The 14,831-nt window shown below is 42.1% G+C and overlaps 5 protein-coding genes across 5 annotated transcripts; 2 read left to right on the plus strand and 3 right to left on the minus strand.

Moving 5' to 3' along the window:
* Positions 1–2,902: 2,902 nt before the first annotated feature.
* Positions 2,903–3,964, plus strand: BCIN_12g01660 (hypothetical protein). The gene is made up of 3 exons (XM_024696261.1): positions 2,903–3,039; positions 3,133–3,336; positions 3,424–3,964. The coding sequence occupies exons 2-3, from the start codon at positions 3,291–3,293 to the stop codon at positions 3,840–3,842; spliced, it is 465 nt and encodes a 154-aa protein (XP_024552067.1). The 5' UTR covers positions 2,903–3,039; positions 3,133–3,290; the 3' UTR covers positions 3,843–3,964.
* Positions 3,965–4,688: 724 nt separating this feature from the next.
* Bcrad18 lies at positions 4,689–6,333 on the minus strand. Its single transcript, XM_024696262.1, has 2 exons — positions 5,685–6,333; positions 4,689–5,626 (listed from the first exon to the last, which is right to left on the minus strand). Exons 1-2 carry the CDS (start codon positions 6,286–6,288, stop codon positions 4,746–4,748), a joined length of 1,485 nt encoding a protein of 494 aa, XP_024552068.1. The 5' UTR covers positions 6,289–6,333; the 3' UTR covers positions 4,689–4,745.
* Positions 6,334–6,369: 36 nt separating this feature from the next.
* BCIN_12g01680 (hypothetical protein) lies at positions 6,370–8,191 on the plus strand. The gene is made up of 6 exons (XM_024696263.1): positions 6,370–6,469; positions 6,518–6,573; positions 6,624–6,865; positions 6,916–6,983; positions 7,032–7,842; positions 7,901–8,191. The coding sequence occupies exons 1-6, from the start codon at positions 6,416–6,418 to the stop codon at positions 8,050–8,052; spliced, it is 1,383 nt and encodes a 460-aa protein (XP_024552069.1). The 5' UTR covers positions 6,370–6,415; the 3' UTR covers positions 8,053–8,191.
* Positions 8,192–8,220: 29 nt separating this feature from the next.
* Positions 8,221–10,481, minus strand: BCIN_12g01690 (hypothetical protein). The gene is made up of 2 exons (XM_001550235.2): positions 8,610–10,481; positions 8,221–8,518 (listed from the first exon to the last, which is right to left on the minus strand). Exons 1-2 carry the CDS (start codon positions 10,147–10,149, stop codon positions 8,418–8,420), a joined length of 1,641 nt encoding a protein of 546 aa, XP_001550285.1. The 5' UTR covers positions 10,150–10,481; the 3' UTR covers positions 8,221–8,417.
* A 735-nt stretch (positions 10,482–11,216) lies between these two features.
* Positions 11,217–13,950, minus strand: BCIN_12g01700 (hypothetical protein). The gene is made up of 4 exons (XM_024696264.1): positions 12,619–13,950; positions 12,196–12,548; positions 11,696–12,150; positions 11,217–11,637 (listed from the first exon to the last, which is right to left on the minus strand). Exons 1-4 carry the CDS (start codon positions 13,714–13,716, stop codon positions 11,321–11,323), a joined length of 2,223 nt encoding a protein of 740 aa, XP_024552070.1. The 5' UTR covers positions 13,717–13,950; the 3' UTR covers positions 11,217–11,320.
* Between the last annotated feature and the right edge of the window lie 881 nt (positions 13,951–14,831).

Genomic DNA, 14,831 nt, shown 5'->3' on the forward strand with positions numbered 1-14,831 from the left:
ATGAAAGAGGTTTCTTTTAGTAATACGCTATTTTAGAATAGTCTAAAAGACAGATAGCCAGAAACTGGAGTATCCGGCTCATATGGATAACTCCGTGATCAGTATTTGCATGATTAGATTGAATAGCAAACAGACTGTCCAGGTAATCTCTTGATATTCTTGTTATTGATATTGAATCAAGTTCATGGAAACGATGGACTTCTGGTGCTACTCAAGCAAGCTTGTCCTTCTCAAAGCATAATATTCATCCACCATAAAACGGACCACTTAAAGCCATTGAGCTAGTCCGAATCCTCCTTGGTAATATCGGTGGAGTCAAGTTTCTTTAGCAGAGCTCTCAGAGACTGCTTACACCATAAAATCAATCCAAATCTTAAGGATCGATACACAGACCAAACACTAGATGCACCGAGTCCTGCCAGTAAAATAGCCCGCAAGAAGCTGATGCGCTCTATATTCGCCGTTGCGCGTCAGATGATCTCGGATATATTCTGTTAAGCTCGTCTTCTAGATGCCGTACGACTGTGATCACCAAAGCTCTGAGATGGCGCCCATGATGAAATTATTGACGACGACGAAGCTCCCATGACCGAATTTGCTTTTCTTTCCAAATCCTGTGCCAAAGCACTATTTATGGCTGTCATTATCACTTGATCCCCTGGGATTCAGGACTTCACAGGGGGCTAAACTTACAATCCGCAGACATAGAAAAGGCTTTGGGGAACATAAGAAAATGATCTATACGCACATTCGGTGTACTGTATCCTTTCGATTATAGATATCATCGACCTTAATTCCATACGCAAGTGGTCGCGGGCCACTTCAAGCGGTGTATTCTCTAGGCTTGAGCCATCAAGAACTGCTGAATACATGATTAGATATCTGCCATGAATGAGATAAGGTATGAAGAGAAACACTCACTAGTTGTTTGAAGCTCAGAACTTCGGTCTGAATATCTACAAGACGGTAAACGTTAACGGCCACCAGGCAATCAAGACTAAGATGACGAACCAAGCTCTATGCTGACGCTGAAATCTGATGAATTCATCCAAATCCAAGATCGCTGATCTTCGCAATGATTCGAATCGCTCGCCCAACTCAGGCTCATCCACAAGCCACTCTACACCTTCGTTCTCAATACTTCGATCATGGGCCGACACTCGATGTCCATGCACTTCTGCTTGATGTGTGATAATTTGCTCGTCTTGCTGTTAATTTTCCATCGTGAAAGATCAAGATACTAATAGTACTAACAATTTTGGACGATCGTTTGTGTTCTGGGCAGCTAGCCGAACTCGGGTGATTGATTGATTTCGACATGCTTTGTTCTAGCAGCTTTGTCAGCCGCTATGCCAGAAGGGACAGTATCAGCGGGTTGCTAACGTGTACCAGAATAGGCTAATACATCCCACTGTGGAGCAATTGAAATGTTGATACGCTAATAACACGCCCTGCTTGATTGTTTATCTATAACCAGCGACCCTTTCCTCTGCCCCTGCCTGAACATGCTAGTAGGCAGAATTCTGCTGCCTCAGGCATAAAGTGGGAAGCGCCCAGATAGCGCGGTCTTTAGCTAAATCATGATAGCACAAGGATTTAATCACAGAACTCATAATTACAGCAGGATGAGGAGATAGGTGCATAGTATTTAACCCCTACAATCGATACCCAGAGTAACGGGGCGTGTCGATGTGTTTAGACGGACTATAAAAAAATTCGAGGACGGCTAGGACATCCATATCAGGTCTCGCTTGCTGCGAAGCTAGACCTGATCGAGACTTGATAGGTAGGTAAAGTCGAGGGAGCACCAGTGGATGCACAGACTCATGGGACACTCACGAATTCAAATTAGTCATTAATTTCTTTCAAATCAAATTATAAGGCTTTTAAGTATAAAAATTCTATGTGTTTGTATCACCATGGGGATGGTGAAGTCAATATAGTACTATGGTTCACACTATTGTAATATTGCTTAGGGTTCTAAAAGCTAGGACTACGAAACGTATTGCTGTAGTGCCGAAAGGCGCTAGCGCAAGCGATAGCATGGTCACATGATCTATATCCCGACACTATGTAATGTAGAATTTGAATAATAAAAATAAAAATTCAAGCTTTAATAATTGATAATATAATTCCCTGCTAAAATATTTGGCGAGAAAACGTAATATTAAAATTTTGAGTTTAAACTTCATTTTTTTCAATGTTTGAAAAACATAATATATAGATTTAGAGGATATTGAATTAGATCTTGAATCTACTTTGAATTTTGAAGTTGATAAAATTGAGTGTAAACTTGTGCTTTACTGTCACGTTGTCCCATGAGTCTGTGCACCCACTGGTGGAGGCTTGCGTCGAGATATATCGTGGGGGTATTGCTTTTTCGAAGGAGCTCACCGGGCTGGCTGTGCCAAGTTAATAAGCTGTGTAGACATACCGTATGCAAGTCTTCTACAAGTGAAATTACTTTTTCTGCCATGGAATTTATGCAGCAATCATACGACTGCCATTGAGCTGGTCAGCCTCTACGTGAAATGCAAGACTTGCAAGCTATTGGTTATTTTCAGCCTCAATAGTCTCATGGAGTCCATTAAACTCGAAATCATAAGCATCTTGTGACACCAGTCCCACATTCAATTCTATTGTTTGCTCTTTTTCTTTCTCTCTTTCAATTTCACTTGCTACAAAACACTTTCAGTTTCTTCTCAACTTGCTTCAAATCAAGACATTATGAGCGCTCTGCAATTAGTACAGTCGATCTCACGGTCTGGTTCACGACTTCTTTCTGTCACAAAAGACGTCGATCCATTGCCATCTGATGATGACTTTACAGCTCGACTTACAATATGGCGTCGAGGACCCTAATCTCTGTGTCCGACCAGTGGCCAAATTGCTTGCCGGTCTAGAGCTTATCTTTGGGTCCTTTACCAGGGACTCTGTATCAAAAATAGCATAATCTGCGGAAATACCATGATGTCCACGCCATGGACTGTGAGGCCTCTAACTCAGCGAGAAGCTGGCCATGCACCTCGTCAAATCGAGGTACGTAGATCCCCAATGATTGATGGTATTCTCAGTGGCACTTCCACTTGCTCGATAACCATGAGGATATAGAAGCTGATTATTGTTTGCTAGATTGACATCTCTTGCCGGATCTCAAGGTTCATCGGGACTAGTCGAATCTATAACTACTGACTGTAAAGAAGTTATCCGATGCAGATAAAATTTAACGCCTTGATCGAAGATCCGTGCATGATTTGATCAATGAAAGCTACCCACCAGTAGTGCGGCTTATGGAGGATGTTTTAGAGGCTTTCGAGGATTTAGCAATGGCTACCAGTATGTTTTGTCTTCAATTGCATGCATTAAATTTCTACTTGAAGACTTCTGTTCTAGATGAAGATCGCCGATGCTCATGTGAATTAGGAACAACAGATCAGACCCCTCAAGAATCATGCAATGCTATTCATAAGATCTATCAACTCAAAAGACAGACCCCAAAGCTTACTTATGTTTTAAAATTCTTGGAGGACAAGAAGGTACAAGACAGTCTCAAGTGGGGCGCCGTCACGATAGGTGGCGTTGTCCGTGGGTGCTGTAGTTTGTCTCCCTGTGGTTGCCCCTGCTGCTATAGCCGCGGGCAGTGCGGCTACTGGAAGTACTGTGGCGGCAGTTGGAAGTACTGCTGCCGTGAGCGGTGCTGCTGTTGGCGGTGCCACTGCTGCAGCCACTTCAGGATCGATCATAGAAGGTGCGGCTCTCGCCTTATCTGGAATTGCTGGAGTGATAATCGGTGGGAGCACCATCGTTACTATAACTTCATTCGTGGAGAAAGCAGAATCTAGTAACAGTACGTATCTAGAGTTGACTCCGTTTTCAATTCGGTCATATTTAGCCTTGAGTGTATTACAGATACCAACAATGTGGCTTATAGTGATCTGTCTCAATGATAAAATCAATGAGAGCATAGAGCTGGTCATTTATTACATTGTTATATGCTTCATGAAGTCCGATGGGATTACTAATCCACGAGACGAAGAACATGGCCTCAATCATATTTTAGACAGACTACACGGTTGCCGACCAGGAAAATCGCAACAAAGATATCGGGCAGACTATCTGCATTGACTCGTGAGACATCTGTAGATCTACTTTCGGCAACTTACTAAGGGCTTGCAAAAACTCGGTTAAACTCAATTGGAAAATATAGATTGGAGCGCGAGAAGAGAAATTATTGAAGCGGAGTGTACTTTAAAAGAGTTTTGATTATTTTTATAGGCTCTTAGTAGAATCATAGTCTTTAAACAGTAAGACCATACCCTGCCCTTGAGTAGTATTTGTACTAGTATCTAGTAATGTAACAATGATATATATTAGGTTTTAATCGAAATTAGAAATAATTAACGCCCAACACTGACATTTCAGTGCTACTTAAATCCCAGGTATAATCGAGCTTAAGAAATGGAAGCTAGTGGAAAGAGAAGCGTCGCGCCTTGCGCGAGCCCGTGTTGATTCATTCGTACATATACAGTCGATATGCATAATAACCAGAAACTTCTGGACGAGATACAAGATGAATGACTTTCATGAATTCAACGCAATGAGTTTATTGTATACCTTGCAAAGTTGTAAAATTTTCAGAACTGTGGAATTACACAAAGGATGATGCAAATGGAAGATAGTTTGAGGATTGGAAGGATTCAAAGTTTGAGAAAGGGTATCTTATATATTAGTTTCATCTATTATGGCTACATCGGCCTATTTTTGTTCAAATCTGCTCCTGCACCTGCAAATGCATCTTGCCGCTCTTGTACATGCGTTATTGGCATGTTTTTATCATATTGTAATGAGGGTGGAGCAGCCATCTCGTACTCCGGTATTCCTGCATTTTCTGCGAAAACTCGCCCATTAGGTAGTGGATTACCGACTTCTGATGTCCCTGGCAAAGGTAGTACCGGTTTAGTTTCAGATGTCCGCTCGCGCTGAATCTCTAGCAGCAAATCTTCCTGTCTCTTCCCAGCATCCCCACTGAATGCAGTAGTTGATGGATCTTGAATAGATGCCGGTAATCCTGTTGTAGATGCTAAAGGATCTGGTTCCGATTCTCTCGATTCCTTATTTTTCGCCATCTTCCGACGAGCTTGGGCTATCAAGTCTTTGAATCCATTCTTGTGTTCTTCTCCCCATGCCTGCCCATCAAAATCCTTATCCTTGATATGAGCGGACAATGCGCTTGGTTGTGGTGCTCTTGACCCCAGTGTTCTTTCCCAAGAATCGAGGTCCCTCTTTAACTGCCCGGTACTCCTCGGATTTTTCGCATCACAGTTGGCATTCCATATAGTCGTATACTCTGTTAATCTCTTCCTCATCATTTCTCTCCCCCCACCAGCCGATATCCCCAAATCTATAAGCTTTTTCTTTAAAGCCTGATCTTTGATTAAGCTAAAATTGACGACAGGTAATCGTTCCGGCCGTCTGACTGGCTGAGATGATTGATTTGAGGGTTTTGATAAAATACTTGTAGATTGAGGTGTAGTTTCGGATTCCGCAAGACATCTCCCAATATGAGCTTCAACACTTTTCGCTGTCATCCGTCGATTGCACACCGGACATGCGGCAAGGCCATCATCTGTGTGAACATGTCAGCAAATATTCATGCAACTATGAGATAGCTATATTCCAATCACCAGGTTCGAAATCTGCATCATTGTTCCCTTCGTCAATGACTATCACCGCTTCCTGTGCTGCCTCTGTGCTCTCGAGTCGTCTTGTTGCCTGGCGAGTTGAAGCTCTCGTCCTTTTACTTGCTTTCTCGTCCCCTTCATCAAGATCTGATCTTTCACGCTTCCTTTTCGGAGATGTAACAATAGATTCCACCACAGGTTTCCTCGCAAGTTCCAGTGCCGCCGGTCTAGCCCTTTTAAAAGCTTCCACTAAATCTTCGATAACAGCATTCGATTTCAGCTTGACTTCTTGGTCATTTGATCTACATGTTGGACATTTCGAGTCATTATTGAGGCATCTTCGTATGCAAAGTGAACAAAATGTGTGCGAACAAGAAGTGATCATTGGCGTAGTGAAAAAGTCCTTACAGACTTGACATCGTAATAAAGAATCGACATCTGCGAATTTAGAAAGTGGCGTCCCCAACCAATCCGTTGAATCTGCTATATCAAAAGAATCATCTTTTGGTCCTCTAATATTCATAGCTTCTGCGATGAGAGTTTTGGTTGATTTTTTTGTGATAATTGTCTTGCTTGTCGCATTCTTTCTTCTGGACGGAGATGACATCCTGGAAATTTCGCGTAAAGTGGTTGACAGACGCGTCGCGACTCCTAGTTTACCAGTTGCCGTAACCTCGAAAATAAATCAGATAACAGCTTCAGCAACCTTTGAGACAACCACAAAGTTGAACACAATGGCGGATTTTAAGAGTTATCTTGCAGCGAGTATCTTGACAGAAGATAAAGTGGTAAGCAATTGTTCGCGGGTTTATTTGGCTTGAACTGAATGTTCTTAGGTCACTTATAGACTGCTTAGTCGGGTGCTCAAGGTCCATTTAAATACAGCAAAGGAGTATGTCGTTTCCCAGCCTTGTAGTGTGACTTCTGCTAACAATTTGACAGAATGCTATTTGAGTTCCATCGAGTGCAGAATGCGAAGAAACCTGGAACAATTCATGCAACTTATCTCATTGGAGGAACAAAGAGAAACGAAGCACCTAGGGACATTGAAGCGCAAAAAGATGGCGAAGATGATTATATGCAGAGCAGTCCATTTGTTGGAAGCTCGATGCCACAGGCCAAAGGAAGTGCCGGCGAAAGCTCTATATTGAGTATAACATTGACACGAGAGGAGGATTTAGAAAGTTGGAACCCCGCCTTCAGCAAACCATAACGAGAAGCTAACAACCTACAGCAATACGTTCTCAATTTGAGCATATTTCCTCAATTCATATTTATAGTTTAGGGCCTCACCCATTGAAGGTAAGCACATTTCATATTCCAAATTCTCCAAGTACTAACAAGTTTTAGGAGCTTCAATTGCTCTCAGATTCGACCAGAGAAATTCAAACACTCGCCAAATCCGAAGACCCCCTCGAAACATACCATAAATATGGAATAATACCCAATCCAAATGTCAAACGTCGTACCCGCAGCACACCACCTATTGCAGCTGCTACACAAGCATCTGTTCCAACCAGACCTGCGACTGCAAAATCCAAACTCAATGAAGTCCAAGAGGCTTCCAAATCATCATCGTCTTCTAAAAAGCCCGAATCTAAATCACAGCCATCGAACGCCAAAGATTTCTTCGCCAGCAATGGAAAAGAAAAGGCGAAGGCAAAGTCACAAGAAGAGTCTACAAAGGCCGAACCAACAACTGCGCCTTCGAGTAAAGAATCAACACCTGCCCCTCCTGCAAATCTGAAGCGCGAATCAAGTAGCATTTTCAAGGCGTTCGCGAAAACTCAGCCTAAGAAAGCAAAAATTGAGGAAACAGAATCAAGTGCAAAGGATGATACCGCGATGAAAGATGTCTCGGACGACGACGAAGAAGATACATGGATGCCAGCGCCTGTCAGTAAAGAAACCAAGTCTCAAGACCGAAATTCCAGGAAAGAAACACAGGAGAGATTGAGGAAAATGATGGAAGAAGACGACGAAGAGGAAGAAGCAGTACCATCTCCAGCTCCTGAAACGCCTGCGGAGGAAGTAGAAGAGGAAAAGGCATCCGAGGAGACTAAGGAAGAGGAACCTGTCGCAAGTACAAGTAATGGACGAAGAAGAGGCAGAAGAAGAGTTATGAAGAAGAGAACTGTGAAGGACGAAGATGGCTATTTGGGTAATACTCACAAGTTTTGTCCTCCTTTCTATGCGTACCGTACTAACCGAGATATCAGTAACGAAACAAGAGGCAGCCTGGGAATCATTTTCGGAAGACGAGCCTGCTCCAGCACCTAAAGCTAAAGCAGCACCTGTTTCCACTAAACCAAAGAAGGAAGCACCAAAGAAAGGACAAGGAAACATCATGGCGTTTTTTGGGAAGAAATAATATTTCTGGGAGAACCTAAAGGAGTTATTGTTGACAACATTTGATAGCGAGCTGAATTGAGCATCATGGGGATCATGTGATAGCGGATAGCTTTGATCCAAATGCATTGGTAGCAGATAAACATAATAAGACTAGATCACTGTATTCGGATGTAAGACATGCAAAGATTGTAAATATTGCATTCAGATGTGACTTTTCTTTGTAGGATATCAAATACATGTATGTAATCTGTCTTGCTTCGCCAACAAGCATGATCCGGCTAATACGCCCAGATAACTCCCTCCATAAACATAACTCCAATCGAAGCATGATCATTGCTTCTATACTTAATACACATACAAGTTGCTCCTTAACAATCAAAAATATCAAGTTTCAATGTCATAAGGATCAGCGCCCTCCCCAAACAAAAGATGGGGTTTCCGTTTTGCGAGATCGAGGATTGTTTGTGCATAGACTGAGTTAGCCCCTTCGAAGATGTTAGTATCTTGGTATACCATATATGATTGTCCCTATAAGACGCATGGAGACGGAAAGGGAAGGGGAAAATGAAGGCATACATGCGAACCAACTCCTCGTATACTCCTGTATACGGTTGACATTGATACTCTCGTGAATCAGTCCCAATCTACTCGCTTTCAAAACTAAGTTCAAACACTCCATAATCTCGTCATCATTGTTGCTAGTCATGGCTTGTAACAGTAAAGACATAGGCCATGCATTCTCGGGGCCAATATGTGGGCCTCCGATACCTTTAAATGCCTTTCCTTCGAGATAGTATGGATTTCCTTCTTTGGATAAAATCATCTTTCTAGTGTTTTTATAGATTTGGTCGTCATTGCTGCAGAAACCGAGGATTGGCAGGGCGAGAAGACTAGGCACGTTGGCATCGTCCATGAGGATCTGTCCACCATAGCCATCTACTTCATATGCAAATACTTTACCCCATTTCTTGTGTTGTACGACTGCATGCTTCATAATGCCATCTTTGATACTTTGTGAGCGTTTCTCGAGAGTTTGAGCTAGATCGGAGCGTTTGGCTACTTTGAGGATCTCGGCAGTACGTTTCAATTCGACCGACATCTGAGCATTCGCTGGGATGAAAAAGCCTAGAATCGTAGTATCGTCCGAAGGGCGGAATGCGCTCCGTATCAAGCCTGTACCGTAATTTAAGGGATTTCCGACACCGGACAATGGTAGAGTTTCGGTTCCCTGGTCGGTGCGACGGCTGAATGTATAAGCATTACGTTGGAAACGACCAGTCTTCGAATCAAAGCTAGATTCGGACTGTTGCTCAATGACCATGAGAAGGGTATCTAGTGCAGTCAACCACCGTGAATTGATAAAGTCAGTTGATTTAGTGTGGTTGTAGAATGCGTTTCCTAAAGCTAGAAAATGGGCAAGGGAATCTAGCTCGTATTTACATTCGAAGACGAAAGAGGGTTCGTATGCGGGGTGGACATTGTCATCTTGTCCGTTTTGCGATGCGGCAAGCTTCGAGGGCGGGGGAGGTTGAAATGCGTTGCAATATGGCGACTGTATAACATACTCTGCTTGTGTATTGATAGCTCCCAATATAAGATTGAAAATAGCTGGATCTTTGTTTGACAAAGGCTGATACTGTAGCAATTGGTTTGTAGAATCTCTGAGCCACTCCGCATTGATGTCTCCCGTAACCACGAATGACTGCGCTCCCTGCCATTTCTGATTGCTTTGAACACTCCTCGCCTTCAGTTCCGTGTGCTTTGTGGTTCCGTCGACGTGCCATCGTACAGTTGTATCGAGAGTATTGGGGAAAGCATTTTCGAACAGTCTAGCAAGGTCCTTGTTAACCATCTTAAGTGACATGTCATCGATGACCTTCTCCACCAAAGGCGAGGAGAATGTTCGACATTCCTCAGCAGGCCGTTGAAAAGGCAATTCCATAGGTCCATCAGATAATGGCCCATGCCTGTAGGTCGAATATTTCTTATAGTCCGGACATGCTTTCGCATACTTATGAGGATCGTTTATTGGTTCTTGTGGTCGATATGGCGATTGAGCTATTGCGCCCAGAGCTCCTAGGCACAGGAGCCATGTTTGAAGTGGGAAATGGCCCATTGTAGTTGGTGAAAGATATGCGATAGGTATTGAAGCTTTGTCGAGCTTTTTTCGAGAAGATCAAATCTTATTTCGACATCTGAATCAACGTAAATAGCTGTTGCTTTCCGCAATGAGAGCTGTTGGAATGAATTCGATGGGTCCAAGCAATGATTGGCGTTTCGTGATTGAATAAGTGCTCCTCTTTCTTTTGTTCCGATCAACCAGATTTTCTAAAGCTTGGGTTAGACAATTTTCTCTCCGTGATTTCAATGTTAAAACAAGGCCGATTGAGGTTCGATGACATAAATTGTGAGTTGATAGAGACTTATTATGTCTGCAGGATGACAATCAATAAGTCGGGGAAATGGCAAGCCCACAAGCCCGATATCTTCGTGGTGGGGTGCTGGTCACCAGAGCCAAGCCGGCAGCCCACTCTAAAACCCGCTTAATTTATACACCTGTATCGTTAATCAGACAGAACCCTTTTGGAATTTCCATTAGACTTGCATGCAAATAACCTTTCTAGGGCATTATAGTCTGGAGATTATTCAGAAGTAGTGTGATTGGCCTCAGATGCTCTCCCAGGGCTGTTGTCATTCATTCCATTTTTATTGTTGTTGCTCAAATCTTTCTCGCAGTAACCTTTTTTGGATTCTTACTCGGTGCACTTAATTCCGAAGTCAAGGACAACAGTAGTGCTAGCAGATGTAGGATTGTTTAATTATCTCGTCGATCTCTTCAGTTACAATGGTATCTCCAAGTCCCTCGAAAGCATACACTGATGGTGCCTGTGCAATCATCTTTCAAAGTGATATATGGTTGTGTGCAAAGTGAGCATATCTTCTTCTACTTCTCATGAAGGCCATGCTTTTGCAAGCAAGAACTAAGAATAAACATTGATCAAGGAGCTTTAGCGACGTTTGCATGCTTTTCCTATCCAGATAGTCTTGCTGTCTTCAAACAAATTGGCGAAGATTCATCAACGGTAGTCATGTCCGTTTCTGACCAGAAGCCTGTCAACTTGCTTTAAAAGTCATTGAGGGCAAAATTCCTACTCTCGCCACCTAAAAGATCTAGCTGTATCATGAAATTATTACCGAGGGAAATGACATTACCATGTGCTTGAAACAAAAGAAGGCAATGATATCTATTTCGTCTCTATCTTTCAACCTCTCTTTGAATACCAAGGTCATATCTTCCCAAGCAGTAGCTGGAGTTGATCTATTTTTCTTTGAATCTCTTCCCTCCCTAGCGGAAGTTGATTTACTTTTCTCGGCGCCTCCTCCCTCCCTATTTTCGCTTGCTCCAATTCTATCTTCTGATCTCGCAGAATCATGTGAATATCCTCGTTCCCAGAAGCCGTCTGCTTGTCAGGTGAATGAGATCTGGTTCTTCCCTCGCCCAGGTTCAGAATTGTTTGCAGCTGCTTGTCATATGTGTATACTTGCGCGATGTGCTCGTTTGCATCGATGACAACATGTCGAGTATGCGATTGGGCATCAATATCTAAAAAGCAGAATCTAGGTTAGATGATATTTGGCTCCAAAGTAGGAATTGCCCTCACCTTTGATCTTAAGTGCATCAAGAGAGGATTTCGAGCAAAAGTTAAGAATTATGTAATCTTCGAGGATACCCCATTTGTGATACTTCCCTCCAGATTGGAATCTATTTGCATGTTCCTCTAGTCTTCCATTGTCACCAGATTGAAGTATCTCAATACCCCATTTTTTACCAAAGACGAAGAAATCGATTCTTCCATCCTTTGTTTCGGCATATTCTGACAAAATTGGTAGATTATGAAGCTCATAATTAAGATAACAATAAATCTCATCCTGGAATACAGCTTCTGGAATACCCCAATTAGGACTGGATTTGCAGCTAATATTTGACGAAGTAGAGCGACGATGTAGAACAGATGGGCTAAATCTTTCAATGGCATTTAAACAGGCTTGTTGAAGGGTGATTGTATCTGAAGCGGTTCCTGGTGGCGGGCCTGGAATAAGACGCCGGTATGCAACTCTGTATCGAGTTAGTTTAGACAAAGTACAGGGTGAATGAACGTACCTTCTATGTATTGGAGACGCAAAAATATAAGTAATTTCGCTACTTCCATACTGAGAGTACTCTGCGTGTAGGAAACCCATTTTATAGCAAAATGCTAATGCATCCATGTTATTCCTTCGTGACTCTGTGTAGCCGTTGGGTAGTCTCGCCACTTTACGCATTGCATCTATAACATCCGAATATTTGAGATGGCTGTAAGATGGAGAACGTATCAAATAGTCTTTGAGGTGGTTCTCTCCTTCAACCGACCAGACACCTCTACCCCATTGTGTAAGAAAATCCAATAGAAAATTATGCTCCACAAGGAACTCGTGACAGAAAACTGTCGACCATCTCCGACCATTTTGGATGTTCTTATTGAGCGAGAAAGGATTAGCATATTCTTCAAAAACAACTTCTTCAGGATAGTCGACGACAAATTACCTGTGAAATCAACATTTCAAAACTGCCTAAGATTAATCCAACCATTCCCGGATGACCGTCAGTAGCAGAATGAATATACTCAGCTATAGCTACTCGATCAACGCTGTCAGGGTTGAGACCATTCTCCAGGATCCATTTACTAACTGCGGTTAAAGTCTCGTCCAATTTGAAGAGCATACACGAACGACTGGACTTTGATGGCCGTAATTCAATACGATTGAGACGGTCTACTTTCGAAGCTTGCGATTCAATTGACGGGTCTTGAATCCCAGAATTTCCAGCAGCGCCGTAAAGACAGACAAGCACAAATATTGATCGTGACCTAGTGTAGCGGTTCTTGAGCTGAGCAATCCAAAATTCCTCATCTTCGTAAGAGCCTTGAGCTTCGTCAATGAGATAAATAATTGTGGCTTTGGAATTATGCGGACGGTATTTGGCATTGTCTTTTCGCGCCCAGTCTGCCTTTTCATTTAGAAACTCCATGTATGGAACATTATCGCGTCTACTTTTGGGCTGCCAAAGAACGAATACGGGCTCAAGCTCTGGGTTGTGGAGGAGAATATGATATCCAAGCAATTGAAGAAGAGTTGTCTTTCCCACTAGAGGTGTAGCACGAATAACCACCATTCCCGTATTTAGTGCAAGTTTCAGAACTGAAGAAACCAGATCTGGTCTTTCGCAAATATAAGGGCAGCGGGTACTCCACGAACTTAAATGATGAAGTGCATGGTCGTTCATCTCGTGTGCACAGTTGACACAGATCGGGTCTAAGAACTCGAAGACTCCTTGAGGGCAATCACAATTATAATTATGACAAGGCCAGTGAGTAATAGTGATAGGATCGAGATCTGGCAAATCAATGTGTTTGTTCCCTCTGATAAGCTTCTCTTGTTTAGGATTTTGATTTTGATTTTGATTAGACCTTTTCCGCGATTTTCGTTTGATCTGTCGTTTGGGGTGTTTCTCACGCTGCTTTCTTTTAACGACAAGATTTTGTAAAGTAGCATTTGAAGAGGAAGCTTTGGGAAGATGCAACTCCACATCTTTTGGAAGAGATGAGAGAAGTCTTTTAGACATAGATCTAGTGGTTGCAGGCATTTTCCAAATTAGCTAAGTAGAAGGAAGCAGGCGTGTGAAGAGGAAAGAAAGATCTTGTCTCTTCGTTATCAGCAAATCGAAACCCTTCCTTTGTTGCGTAAAAGGCGAAGGAAGCACATAAGGAAGCACATCGTTTTTCTGTCACATTTCTGCCAACAAAGAAACGATAATATAGAATACTCAAATCTTCCAGGAATCCAACCTAAAACAGCCTTCTTCTTACTTGAAGATTCCTTTTTTGATCCATCAATCAATTGTTTTGAAACGAATATGTGGAAAAATCAGGAATAGTTAGGAATAGTTTATTAGTATGAAATAGTAAGGGGTTATTCACCAATTTAAATTCATAATAGATAGTCAAATTGTTTGCTAAACAAAAAAGAGTTTAAAAATTTATTAAAAGTGTTATTGAATTATCCATTCTATATAAAAAGATCAAATCGCAATATACCGGTCTGTTTAGATTCCAAACGAAACCCTCAATCAATACTTATATGATGGAATTCAATCGCAGTAATAAGAGAGACAACTTTGATAAGCCCAGACTATTGCTCCACATACACAAGAGAAGCTTTGCCATGAATCACTCTTGACTAGTTGTAGTCAGATAATGCTGGTATTCCACGAATGATTCACGAATGAATAATGAAAGGGGATTTATACCATTTGGATGATGTAGGTCAGGAATATTGAGAGAAAAGTCTGAACTGAGCCTCGAGTTTTTCGAGAATTTTGGGTGGACGGTGTCACGTGGAGAAGAGAGATGAAGGCAATGAATGAGAAAATGTTTACAATTAAGGATTTTCAGGTTGCTTAGGTTGTTTGAGTAAGGATTGGGATGGTTTACACTCTTGGTCTGTCGACAACTACGACAATTATTTGTCCAGTTTTTTAATCCATCATCAGATGTTCAAGTAGTCCAGCCTCCACCGATGATCACGAATTCCACTGTATCAAAGACCATAATGGCTAGACTATCGCGAGGAATAATTGTGGGTTTATGAAATTATTGTTTTCAAATTATACAAATACACATTTATGTATAAATTGACACCAAAATAAGACTGTGATGGCATAGAACGAGACGATTGAGTGTTAACTTTAAAGTGATAGCC

This window comes from Botrytis cinerea, chromosome 12, assembly GCF_000143535.2.
Source record: "Botrytis cinerea B05.10 chromosome 12, complete sequence".
Lineage (NCBI taxonomy): Eukaryota > Fungi > Ascomycota > Leotiomycetes > Helotiales > Sclerotiniaceae > Botrytis > Botrytis cinerea.

What these genes read in the sequence shown, in the direction of transcription:
- BCIN_12g01690 (XM_001550235.2), bottom strand. Translation starts at nt 10,149, where the DNA reads ATGGGCCATTTCCCACTTCAAACATGGCTCCTGTGCCTAGGAGCTCTG. An exon ending in TACGAGGAGTTGGTTCGCAT is followed by an intron (nt 8,519 to 8,609) that starts GTATGCCTTCAT and finishes ACATCTTCGAAG; the next exon opens with GGGCTAACTCAGTCTATGCA.
- BCIN_12g01700 (XM_024696264.1), bottom strand. Translation starts at nt 13,716, where the DNA reads ATGCCTGCAACCACTAGATCTATGTCTAAAAGACTTCTCTCATCTCTT. An exon ending in TTGAAATGTTGATTTCACAG is followed by an intron (nt 12,549 to 12,618) that starts GTAATTTGTCGT and finishes TCGCTCAATAAG; the next exon opens with AACATCCAAAATGGTCGGAG. An exon ending in GCGTCTCCAATACATAGAAG is followed by an intron (nt 12,151 to 12,195) that starts GTACGTTCATTC and finishes AACTCGATACAG; the next exon opens with AGTTGCATACCGGCGTCTTA.
- Bcrad18 (XM_024696262.1), bottom strand. Translation starts at nt 6,288, where the DNA reads ATGTCATCTCCGTCCAGAAGAAAGAATGCGACAAGCAAGACAATTATC. An exon ending in TGATGCAGATTTCGAACCTG is followed by an intron (nt 5,627 to 5,684) that starts GTGATTGGAATA and finishes ATGTTCACACAG; the next exon opens with ATGATGGCCTTGCCGCATGT.
- BCIN_12g01660 (XM_024696261.1), top strand. Translation starts at nt 3,291, where the DNA reads ATGGAGGATGTTTTAGAGGCTTTCGAGGATTTAGCAATGGCTACCA. An exon ending in GGATTTAGCAATGGCTACCA is followed by an intron (nt 3,337 to 3,423) that starts GTATGTTTTGTC and finishes CATGTGAATTAG; the next exon opens with GAACAACAGATCAGACCCCT.
- BCIN_12g01680 (XM_024696263.1), top strand. Translation starts at nt 6,416, where the DNA reads ATGGCGGATTTTAAGAGTTATCTTGCAGCGAGTATCTTGACAGAAGAT. An exon ending in ACGAGAGGAGGATTTAGAAA is followed by an intron (nt 6,866 to 6,915) that starts GTTGGAACCCCG and finishes AACAACCTACAG; the next exon opens with CAATACGTTCTCAATTTGAG. An exon ending in TAGGGCCTCACCCATTGAAG is followed by an intron (nt 6,984 to 7,031) that starts GTAAGCACATTT and finishes AACAAGTTTTAG; the next exon opens with GAGCTTCAATTGCTCTCAGA.